At 35.6% G+C, this 12,891-nt stretch overlaps 2 protein-coding genes across 2 annotated transcripts; both read left to right on the forward strand.

Moving 5' to 3' along the window:
• Positions 7,089-7,667, forward strand: LOC109347025. The gene has a single exon (XM_019586758.1). It carries the CDS (start codon positions 7,089-7,091, stop codon positions 7,665-7,667), a length of 579 nt encoding a protein of 192 aa, XP_019442303.1.
• LOC109347026 lies at positions 7,983-9,881 on the forward strand. The gene is made up of 4 exons (XM_019586759.1): positions 7,983-8,626; positions 8,720-8,822; positions 9,121-9,477; positions 9,561-9,881. Exons 1-4 carry the CDS (start codon positions 7,983-7,985, stop codon positions 9,879-9,881), a joined length of 1,425 nt encoding a protein of 474 aa, XP_019442304.1.

Consider the following 12,891-nt stretch of genomic DNA (forward strand, 5'->3'; position numbering starts at 1 on the left):
GATCTCTACTCGACAAGGAGGAACCACAAAAGAAGCCTCTGAGTCCATCACTACATGTAATGTGAAATTGGAGAGTAAGCATCTCTATATAAGATAAACAATCAACAATTAATAAAGTCATAACATAAAACAGATCAAACAGATATTAATATAAAAATTAATCATATGTATGAGCATGATGTAATAATGAATGCACTCGTTAATCTAATGAGACCAACTATTTTGTAGATGAATGCATGGAGAATTGTTTCCTAACTGGGCCCCTAACGATACCTCAACATCAATGGTACCGACTGATCGAGCTCGACCAGCCATTTGCTATTCTTAGGAAGCGAACATGACGAATACAACTCTGTTCCAACCATTGGTAACCAAAAGGCATATAACTATCACGCACTCAATAGCGCCGGAAATACCCTATGGTTGGCAAAGATAATCGCTACATCACCCTGAGCACGATACCTTCAAGGGGGTGTCAGAGGTCGTTGTAGTTACTGCGAAGAGTTCTGTCGGCTCAAGGGAGCTACCCTATTCCTGACAAATCAATCTCCACCCACAATGTCCCCTCAACCAAGTCACACAGACAAGGTACCCCTCTGGGTTCTCAACACAATCTCAGTGTCGTATCTTCCCACATTACAAACGATAAACATAGTGACATGAATCTTTCGATTCATACAAAGCATAGCTTTTTTTTCCTATTAAAAAGAAGAATCGGGGGAATCCTTTATAGGGTAATAACAAAACATTTTCATTGAAACTCAATTATAATATTTTCTTCAAGTTCTAACTCGTTGGCTTATTGATCAAAAAGATTTTCTAATTACTGTAAAAATATGCCAGTTCTGATATTAATCAGAAAAACATTTCCCCTTCATCCTTCATCAAATCTTTCATAAGCAAAACTTTCATTCTTTAAGTTTCATCAAGAATTTTCATATGTTATGCCATGAGAATTTTGATGACAGTTCAATAGTCAACTCAACAATATGTCACAATTCAAAATTCGACGAATATTAAGTTAAATCATTACTTTCATTATCAAACTTTCAGTCATAATAATCATTCATATCAACAAACATAATCATTCAATTCCATTGAACCACTTCAACCCAACACATCCATCATAATTTAGAATTTAAATTAACTTACGAACAACTAAGTCTCGCTACTCGATTGTCTGCGGCTGCAGAAAGAGTATTGGACTATATCCGCACATGGCCTAGCTTAGAGATGCATGAATATCTTTGGAATCATTTCTAAGCACCTATATAAAGACACTTCTTTCCATACCTTTAACCTTACTGAACTTAATGTTCCTTTGTTGCTGATTGCCCGAGTGCCGTGTACCTGATTAGGTCATAAACAGTTAATTTCGATATCACTAAGTTTATTCAGATTGCAAATGAAAACACCAAAATGAGGCTCTAGACATTAGAAAATACTCAAATATCTAGTTTGGATATATCTCAAATCTTGATTAGGCACAAAAAGATTTTGAGAGACGCTATTGGTTTAAATCTCAGAATTTGACTTATGAGTCTCGGATTCGCTTCACGAAAGCTTTAGAAAAAATATTATCTTGAGATAGACACTTTATCTTCATAAAACAGAGTACTAATATAAGTTTAGGCTCATAAAACTCAGAATTTATAAACCATAAGGCAATTTGAAACATAGGCTAACATATAGTCAAAAATTAAATAGTTTGGAGTGCCAACTAGGGACTGTTTTCGTTTTTCCCATTAAACAGCGAGGATTTCGAATTTTTATTGTCCATGAAAGAATGATATTTAGCTAGGAATTTAAAATATGAACACATGCATATATTACATGTAGAATTTGGACGTTAGGAACTCAAGTTATCAAGGAATTAAGGTATTAAGGTTTTCCTTAACTCTTGAATACTTGGCACCGATTTGCATGGCTTCTTAGCTTTCAAAATTTTCCAGTTCTAACCTTTGGAATGAGTTAAAGATCATGAGTTCAGTGTGTTAAACAACTATTATAACACATGCAATGTTGTTTCAATCCTAAACACCCTAGAACAATCACAACAACACCTAAAATACTCTTTTGGATCTATCAAGAACACAAGGAGGTAATTCAGTATAGAAACCCTTTCACCACGTGATTCTTGGGATAAAAAGACCTGCACACAGAATATTTCCAACATGTAAAGAGTTCTAAACATAGCCATGATCATTTCTATCACAACCCTAAGCTTACAGCTCAACAACAACCACAACAATGCATGATTTCCCTAACCACACTTAGAGCATAATTTTTAAAACAGTAAGCACAGCTCTTGCATATCATTTTTTCGTGAATCAGAGGTGAAATTTGAGTTATCCATACCTTGAAATGGTTGGGTAGAGTCTTTGAAGAGAAATTAGGAGGAAATCCAAGCAAACTCTACACTATAATCCATAGTTGCACCACTTTTAGTTCATGAAATCTTAATGAGAATCCAACCAACAAAACCTTAAGAAAGTGTAGATTAAAAGCCATGGAGGTGAAATAGATACCTTGGGATTCAGATTTCTCACTTTCATGTGAGTTTGGAGATGAAGATGGAGGCTTTCTCCCTTCCTCCTTGGTGCTAACGTTAGGAAGAAAGAGTAGAGAAGATGAGTGAAGATGGAGTGTTGGTGAAGAGGTGTGAGAGTGTGAGAATGCAGCCCCCCACCCCCCTTAAGGTAATGTATATATAGGTGTTAGAGATGAGTTAGTGGAGGAAGATATTTTGGGTTGGGTGTCATTAAGATTTAAACAAGGATTAGGTAATTTAGCAAAGTTTTATATGCATAATGTGGTATTTGGTTTGAGCAATTAGTGTAGTGCATGGATGTGTTTTCTTGTGCTCTAAGACACCTTAATACAACCTTAAGCAATGTCTAGGGGAGTATAGATGATAGTTCAAGTACTCAAAGAAATGATAGAAAAGATCACAGGCACTCTCGGGCAATCCAGTTCAAAGCTACATTAAAACCAACACTTTTTCTAGAGACTTTTAACTAAGTTATTTATCATAGTATAACACTAAGATAATAACTTTCTATCCTCAAAACTAAACATCACATTAGAAAATTTAATAGGTTAGGTGGTCACTTAGACGAATTCTAATTAAAATTCTAAAACCATAATTACCCGATAACGGCTAGACTTTAAACTTGGACAACTTTGAAACTAACTAGATCAACTTATTTTCAAAGCAATTATTAAATATTTAGCATTCTAAGATGAAGAAAATATAATCACATACATAATCATACAGACACACACACATATATATATATATATAGTCATATGTCTACCTAAGCAAGGTACTGAAAGGAGGGATGTTACACCTTCACCTCAAATCATATCCATCTTCTTTTATCCAAATTTCATATTTTCGCTGCCTATTTTATTCTAAAAGCTCTAGTCAACCGTGAGCTTGGTCAAGCACCAACTAAAATAGATCGTACAAGAGCCTTTTATCCAAGAGGTTCAGTAGGCAAAAGAAGAGAAAATGAGATACAAACTTAAAGTGTCTCTAATTACTAGGGCATGTTGAAATAAGGAACTTGGCATGATATTAAACTTTAGCCTCCCTCCTCTCTTTCTGATCATATGTAATATGAGAATTGTTAGAATAAATTTTTCAAACAATCACAATAAACTCTACCTAGATTGAAATAAATGCCTTGCAGATAGCAACAATCTTAATATTTCACCTTAAATAGTATACCTACCACATACATTTCATCAATATAATATCAACCAATACTCTTGTCAAACCTCACATCTATATGAATGCCAATGTCACATACCTTGTACCAATGTTTAGTTTAGCAGCACCAATGTTGCACACCCTACATATATCAATACCCATGTCATACACCTTGTTTTTGCCTCTATGCAATTGAAGATTAGCTAGCAATAACATATCCCTGATCATAACACAGCAGAGACACAATAAGACATTGCTTGCACTTGACTCGAAACAAAACTAGATACTATAATTAGACAATATTTTACTTCATATATGTTAGCAGGTTCTTTCCACGTTTCTATCATGTCAAAGTTTTCCTATTGCTTCGTCCTATTAGTTGCACTTCTACCAACCAAACTTTGAATATTTTCATTATTACGTAGATTATTTTAAGTATTTATAATATTGTAATCAAATAATATATAAATTTTCTAAGAAATTTGTGGTGTGTAAATTATTTTCCACGTGTAGATTTTATGTTCAACATTTGACTCCACTTAATAAAGATGCCATGTATATCATGTAGTTGTTATTTTTTCCATAACAATTAATCTTAATTTATTTTTGTGTGTTTTCTATTCGAAGTACGTTTTTATTTTTAATTTTTCTTATTCATGTTTCTTGTAGAAGTTTCCTTCTTATCGCAAATTTAACTTGTTAAGACTATTTTTCATTATATTAAGACTATTTTTGAAACAATCACAATAAACTCTACCTAAATTGAAATAAATGCTTTGCATATAGCAACCATCTTAATATTTCACCTTAAATAGTATACCTACCACACACATTTCATCAATATAATATCAACCAATACTCTTATCACACCTCACATCTATATCAGTGCCAATATCACATACCTTGTACCAATGTTTAGTTTAGCAACAACAATGTTACACATCCTACATATATCAATACCCATGTATAAAATACAAAATTTATAATCCACCACTATCAAAGGAATGAGCTCTGCTAGGGCAGTAGGCACGTAGTGACAACCTCCAACAATCTTGGACTGAACTCCAACATTCTTGGAATCACAATGATGAAGAGCACTAACAATCTTGGATATAAAATGATGAACTCTCTAACTCACAAGACAACTATTCCCTGGTCTTGCTTGGCTAATCTGGATGAATCAGTAGAAGCAAGGGTAAACAAACTTCCAGCTCCAATAACATCGGAAGTGCACAAAAACAAATCATTTGTTCAAGCTCTCAAGGCAACGTGTGACATCTCAATCTCCCAACTGCCTCAACCATGTATCAAGGAAGATGCTATTGCCATTAAGATCCCGGAAGAGGAGTACCAAGCGGGTCTTTAAAGGTGCAAGACACACCTTCATGGCAGGATCATTTTATCAAAAGGAGACACACCTCTTAAGTTCATGAACTGAGAGCAAAGCTTCAGTCTCTCTGGACAATGATTGGTACATAGAGTATGATATCGATGGGTCGAGGGTTCTATGATTTCTCATTTGCTTCGGTGATATGAGATCAATTTGTGCGGTGGGGTCTTGGAGCTTGAAACCAGGATTCCTGAGACTATCTTTATGGTCCCCTGACTTCAACCGAAATCTTCAGAAGGTGTCTCACTCGCAATGTTGGGTCAGGATCTTGGGTCTGCCGCTTGAATATTGGAGTGCCAAGATCCTGTTTTCTATTGCTGTGGGTTTGGGTGTTCCAATATCTCTGGATGAGGCAACCTCTAGCAGATCCTTTGGGCATTTTGCAAGATGATTGGTGGATGTTGACCTTAAAGGTACTTTACCTAGTCAAATCTTGGTGGAAAGAGAAGGCTTTGCTTTCTTTGTGCACATTGAATATGAGAACCTCCCTGATTTCTGTTCAGGGTGTCAATCTATTGGACATACGATCTCAAACTGCAGAAGAAATAAGGATGCATGAATAGATCCTCCTAGGCCCAATAAAGATACTTCTCTTGGAAAAACTCCTAGGAAAGTAACAGATAAGGGCCCTGCTTCAAACACTGATTGCAAATCTAGCACTCCTATCCATAGAGGTGAATCTGTGACTGATAACCTGAAGGAAGTGGCTAAGGATAATCAGAGCAATGATCTGATAATTGAATTAGAATTTGAGAATAATGTCAATCTTCAATTGGAGAAAGTGCAAGAGGAGGGCACTCCTCAGTTGGATGAGGCAAATGACCTTGATAGATCATCTGATGATGATTCGAGGGACACAAGAGTGGAAGACTCTATGGAAAATGAGGTCCCTAACTCTCAGCTAATACCAGAGGAAAGCTTCATAATCCAGCAGCATGGGCAGATGAGCAATGTTGTGGATGCAACAGAGGCTAGAATTGTTGGAAGATTATGGGCAGATGAGGAGGAGGATATTAATGAAGACTTGGGGGATAGCATCCCAAATAAAGCTATATCTAAGGGAGGGTCATACACAAAAGTTCTGTCCAAATTTCAAAAGAAAAAATTGAGACAAAAGCAAAGCCTTGAAAAGGTTCACTTTACCCGTAGGGGTGGCTACCTAAATGTTTCCAAATGAAGGTGATTTATTGGAACAGTAGAGGAATGAGAAATTCCAAAACTAGATTAGTTTTCAAAAAGCTTTTTTCTATCAATAAGCCAGATGTGGTTTCCATCTCTGAACCCATGATTGCCTTGAATAAAATCAATCCTTTGTATTGGTTTGCTTTGAATTTGAAGCCTTTTATTGAGAATGATAGGGGTAGCTTGCTTCCGAATCTTTGGGGTGCTTGTCGTGATGATATCAGTCCTCAAATCATCTCCAACTCTTCTCAGCAAATTTCCATTTCTTTGTTGCAAAATGGTCAACATGCTTACATTTGTGCAGTTTATGCTCACACCAACTACCTTATGAGAAGAACCCCCTGGACTGATATATTAGACCTCATTTCAGCTAATTAGGGGCCTTGGTGTTGCATTGGTGACTTTAACTCTGTTTTGGGAGCCAATGAGTGCAATGGTGCTTACTTGCCTAATAGAACTGCTTCTGAGGACTTCAAGAATTTCTCTGATGTTGGTAGGATGCGTCATATCCTTACTAGAGGAGCTGAATTCACGTGGTCTAATAGAAGAAGAGGTTTGGCTCACACTCAAAAAATACTGGACAGAACAATGTGCAATGACACTTGGATGCACAATTGGCAACAAACTTATTGTTGCACTTTGACTAGATCTGCCTCGGATCATCACCCTCTTCTGCTTGGTTTCTCAGATGAGATTCCAAGGAACCCAGCTCAATTCAGGTTCCATAGAATGTGGCTGAAGCATGAGGGTCTCAGAGGGGTAATTGAGAATCACTAGGTTAATCAGGTGGTGGGTTGCCCCATGTATATCCTTTCTACCAAGCTCAAGGGTCTCAAGATCATCCTCAAAACTTGGAACAAGGAGGTTTTTGGAAACATTCACAGTAGGGTTAAGGAGGCTCTTTTCCAGGTTGAGAGGTTACAACAGAGAATCACTAATGAGGGGCATTCTGATAATCTAATGATTCAAGAGGATCAGGCTCAAAAGGTCTTGTTGTTGGCTTTAGCTGCTGAGGAAGAGTTCTGGAAGGAGAAGTCCAGAGTAAATTGGCAAGTCAGTGGTGATAGGAACACAAGCTACTTCCATAACATTGCCAAAATCAGGTATGCCACCAAATCTATGAGCATGCTTAGACAAGGTGAGAATACTCTGCTTGATAGGCAGAAGATTGAGAACCATGTCTTGGACTACTTCACCATGCTCTATGCCTCTGATAATGTAACTCAACCTAGTAGTCTCATTGATTCTGTCATTCCTAAGCTGGTTTCTGAGGAGGACAACTCTATGCTTTCTAAGATTCCTTTGGAGGAGGAGATCAAAGGTGTTGTTTTTGATATGAATGGGGAGGGTGCTCCTGGCCCTGATGGGTTTGGTGGTTGAATCTTTCATAATTTTTGGGACATAGTTGGGAAAGATCTTTGTCAATCTGTTAAGTAGTTCTTTACTCATGGTTGGATTCTCCCTAACCTCAATTCTAACAACCTGGTGCTAATTCCTAAATTTCCCTCTGCTGACAATATTGAGGACTTTAGACCAATAGCTCTTGCTAATTTCCAATTCAAAATAATAACCAAAGTCTTGGCTGACAAGCTTGCTAAAATTGCTCCTAAAATCATATCCAAGCAGCAAAGAGGCTTCATTAAAGATAGGCACATACATGATTGCATATGTATTGCCTCTGAGACAATTATTCTTATGTACCATAAAACTCTTGGTGGAAATTTAGCAATCAAGCTTGATGTAAAGAAGGCCTTTGACACTATAGATTGGAAGTTCCTTAAAGATACTCTTCATGCCTTTGGGTTTGCTAGTTCTTTCATGTACTGGATTGATGTCATCCTAAAGTCTGCTAGACTCTCTATTTTAGTGAATGGTCATTCTGTTGGGTTCTTTCATTGCAAGAGAGGTGTTAGGCAAGGGGATCCCTTATCCCCTCTTCTGTTTTGCCTGGCTGAAGATGTGATAAGCAGAGGGTTATCTAAGCTGCTGGATAATGGGAAATTTAGATCAATTGTTGGGCCTAGAATTGCAACACCTAGCCATGTTTTGTATGCTGATGATATTCTTCTGTTTTACAGAGGAATCAAAAGAGAGTTGTTTGCCATCAAGGACTTATTTAATGATTATGCCAAAGTTTTAGGTCAATGTTTAAACCTTAACAAGTGTAAATTCTTCTCTACTCAAGCTACTCCTAGGAAAATCAGCAAGTTAACTGCCTGGCTGGGTTTTGGAGTTGGGAGCCTGCTCTTCAACTATCTAGGGGTTCCTGTGTTCAAAGGCAAACCTAAAGCTATTCATCTTCAGCCCATAGCTGACAGAATCATCAACAAGTTGGCCAGGTGGAAAGGGTCTTGTCTCTCAATTATGGGCAGAGTGGAGCTTGTGAAATCCATAATTCATAGTATGCTAATCTATAGTTTTCACATCTATAGCTGGCCTGTCAATTTGCTAAAAAAGCTGGATTGTTGCATAAGGAATTTCATTTGGTCTGGAGATACTAAGGTCAAGAAGCTAGTCACAATTGCTTGGGATAAAGTTTGTTGCCCCAAAAAAGAGGGTGGGCTTGGGATAAGATCAATAAAGTTGTTAAATTAGGCAGCAATGCTAAAGTTGGCTTGGGAAATGGGCTAACTACTACAGAAGTAGATTTTGCAGGAACAAAGAGCCTAAGTCTTCCTATATAAAGTCCTCAATCTGGCCTGGTATAAAGAAGCATTGGCAGGTCTCTTTGGAGAACTCAATTTGGCTGTTGGGCAATGGAAGCAACATCAGATATTGGAGGGACAACTGGTTGGGTAAACCTTTAATTGATCTCCTTGGCATTCCTAATTAGATTTCTTCTTTTCTTGTGGCAAAGATCCCTGACTACATTACTGACTCTGCTTGGATAATCCCGTCCTGGATGAGTAGGAATCACCCCGAGGTTTGCCATAAAATACTGAGAACCCCTATTCCTACCTCTAATTTGCCTGATAAGTTGGCTTGGCAGCATACAAGTGATGGGATTTTAAACTCAAAAGAGGCTTACAATTACATCAAGCGTGCTCAAGCTCAGGATCATTTGTGTAACTCAATTTGGTCTATAGCCATTCCTCCTTCTAAGTCTTTTGTCACTTGGAGGTTATTGAAGGATAGAATGTCAATTGATTTGAAGATAAGAGGATTGGCTCTGCCCTCGATTGCAACCTTTGTAGGTCCACTGAGGAGTCCTCTGCTCATCTATTCTTCAACTATTCTTTTGCTAAGCTAATTTGGAATTGTTTGAGCACTCAGCTTCGATATCCCATTGATCATGCATCAATCAAAAGCCTCTTATCCATCTCAGCTAGTTGGAGTCCTCAATTGCAGCAGGTGTTAATCTCTGCAATTGTCAACTCAATTGCTGTCATTTGGCATTGTAGAAATAAATCCAGATTCGATAATCTGCATATCAACTCTGCCCAAGCAATTCAGATGATCAAGCTCAACACTTCTTTCACGAGTAACTTCACCAAACTCTGTGCCAAGCCTTCCCTGCAGGAATTCTCCATTCTAAGAGCCTTCCAAGTCACTGCTAAGTACAACAAGGCCCCTGCTATTTCTGAAGTCAATTAGGCTATGCCTTTGATGGGTTGGGTGAAGATTAACATTGATGGTGCGGCTAAGGGGTCCCCGGGGCATGCAGGTGGGGGGGGGGATTTTCAAAGATAGTAAGGGGATGTGCTTAGGTTGCTTTGCTTCTTATTATAGCATTCAAGATTCTTTATTTGCTGAAGTTCTTGCTGCAATTACAGCAGTCCAAATTGCTCACTCAAAAGGTTGGTGTCTAATCTGGTTGGAGTGTGACTCAACCTCGGTGGTGGACATCTTCAAGGGAATCAAGCCGGTTCCTTGGAAGCTAAGTAACCGAATGAACAAGTGTAAACATTTAATGCTTGATATGCAAGTGAAAGTGTCCCATATATTTAGGGAAGACAATGCTTGTGCAGATAGATTAGCCAATTTTGGTGTGACTTGCGGATTGGACAATTGGTGAGATCACCCTCCTTTTTTCTTGTTGTTTGAATTTCATAGAAATTTGGTGTCCCTCCCTAACTATAGGTTTAGGGGTATGTAATGGTTTCCTTTTCTATTAATATATCTTTGGGTGGGTTTGCACCCTTGCTTTAAAAAAAAAATACCCATGTCATATACCTTGTTTTTGCCTCTATGCAATTGAAGATTAGCTAGCAATAACACATCCCTGATCATAATACCGCAGCAACACAATAAGACTTGACTCGCAAATCTAACTTGTTAAGACTATTTTTCGTTATATTAAGAAAAGTTCACTTTTTACTTTAAAATTATTTGGTCAATTCAGTTTATTATAGTCACATTTCTCTGATTAGTTCTTTTCATTACATTTGATTGTCAAATGACTTTGACATGAATAAAATTATTGTAATTAGCTTTTGTGGCATCATTCAAATTTCATAGCTATATCTTGCTTATTAACATTTTCCTTTATATCTAATTATAATTATTGTTTTTTAGTTTTAAAATCCCAATAGCACTTATATTTATAGACTCTCTTCCAGAAAACTAGGTTGTAATCATGATCTTGTAGCTTATAGTTATGAATGTAGATAGAAGCTTGTAATTGTGAAAGTAGCTTATTAAATTAGAGCTGTTTAGTAAAACGAGTTTTGTAACTAGCTGGAATTTAAAAACAAATGATTAAAAAATATATACATTATTTCTTTATTATTTATTTTGTTATTTATCAATTAAAATAATATAATAAGATAATTTGAAATAATTATTTATTTTTACATTTTAGTTAAAAATTAGATAAGTAATATTTTATTTATTTCCTTGTGTTATTGTAATATATTGTTTTTTTTCATTATTGTTTTCCAAAAATCAATTAAGTTGCATAATTTATAATATTCTTCCACAATTAATACTACATAACGTTAAACAATATAATACAAAAATATTCCGTACATTTATCTAAAAATAAGAGGGGCTCTAACTATATCACATTTAATCATGTAAAAAAAAATCAATAGGATCCTTTGTCCTGTATAAATTTCTAAAAATTATGTAAGATACCTTAAGTGATAATTACTAGGAAATCATACGAACGAAGGGAGCTACTGGTTTTTTCTCTATGAAGCAAACATAAATGGAGGAAAGATAGAAATAACATACAAAGTTAATATATAAATAAATTAATATATATATTATGAATAAATGAGTATTATTAAATTATTTAATAATTATCACGTCAAAGATAGAGAAAATATCAGTAGTAACCACTTGTTTTCCTCAACTCATTCTTTGAACAATCATAATATATCACTTCAATTATTTAAAACAAATAAAATATATTCAACTAGTCAAACTATTTTTTACCAAGAACTATTATTCCATATGCACAATAAGGTGCAGTTTTCATCTTCTATCTTTAATTGGTAATTTCCCTTTCTTATAATAATAAATATAATTAGTAAATTTCAACAAATAATATAATAATAATAATTTTTAATTATATTTCTAATGTTAGTATAAATATATATTATGAATAAATGAGTATTATTCAATTATTTAATAATTATTGAAATTATAATTATTTACTCAAGTATAATTTATCATGCCTGATAAATTTTAATAAACTTAAATTTAAGTAAAAGGATAATTCTTTTAAAATAAATTATAATAAAGGTGTAGGAAAGATCATGATTTTATTTATTTTCCTTGGATCATCTATTGAATAGTTATAATACACTGCTTCTATTCATTAACATTAAAATCATAAATAAATTGAAAATGAAATAGTATATAAAATCTTTTGATATAATCAATAATTAATAATATTTTAAAAAGTACTATTATTAAAATTATCAAAACAAGGATTGAGGAAAAGTCATTAGTATTCACTTGTTTCCCTCAATCCATTTTATGAACAATCTTGATATATCACTTCTATTCTATTATTTGAAATAATTAAAATCTTAAGTGTAAATAATTAAAATAATTTTGGGTCATATTATTGCCAAAGTCAAATAAAATAATGTATAAATCAAAGACAAATATATATGAAATCTTAAGTGTTTCTAGGAAGGTGAATCTCGAGTGAAAATCAAAATTACCAAGTTGATTAGTATTTGTTAATGGTAAATTAAAAAACTATAAAATAAGAAGCATTTGTTTTGCAATCAGCATAATCAAAACCCACTTTGAAGTGAAGTAGGAGGAAAATGGGTTCTCTACTTCTCTCAACTTTTGTTTCTCTTGCATTGGCTGTAATGCTCTTCAGTTTGCCATCTGAAGCAGACACCACCATTAACCGTTTCAAATCCCTTGCAGTTCACCACTCTCCACCACCATCTCTAGAACACAAGCACAAGCACCACGCACCACCACCACCGTCTCCTGAGCACAAGTACAAACACCAGTTTCCACCACCACCATCTCCATATCACAAGCACAATTCTCCACCACCACCATCTCCAGCACGCAGGCGCAGGCACCACCGTCATCCTCGCCACAAGCACCATTCAACCCCACCACCATACCATAAGAAGCCTCATCACTCTCCACCACCCCACCACAGTAAGCCTCATCACTCTCCTCCACC

The sequence above is a fragment of the Lupinus angustifolius genome, chromosome LG05 (assembly GCF_001865875.1).
Source record: "Lupinus angustifolius cultivar Tanjil chromosome LG05, LupAngTanjil_v1.0, whole genome shotgun sequence".
NCBI classification, from domain to species: domain Eukaryota; kingdom Viridiplantae; phylum Streptophyta; class Magnoliopsida; order Fabales; family Fabaceae; genus Lupinus; species Lupinus angustifolius.

Excerpts from the sequence above, each read along its gene's own strand:
- LOC109347025 (XM_019586758.1), top strand. The coding sequence starts at position 7,089 with ATGTATATCCTTTCTACCAAGCTCAAGGGTCTCAAGATCATCCTCAAA.
- LOC109347026 (XM_019586759.1), top strand. The coding sequence starts at position 7,983 with ATGTACCATAAAACTCTTGGTGGAAATTTAGCAATCAAGCTTGATGTA. Across the intron at positions 8,823-9,120 it reads TCACAATTGCTTGGGATAAA|ATTTCTTCTTTTCTTGTGGC; the intron begins GTTTGTTGCCCC and ends ATTCCTAATTAG. Across the intron at positions 9,478-9,560 it reads TGCCCTCGATTGCAACCTTT|CTTCGATATCCCATTGATCA; the intron begins GTAGGTCCACTG and ends TTGAGCACTCAG.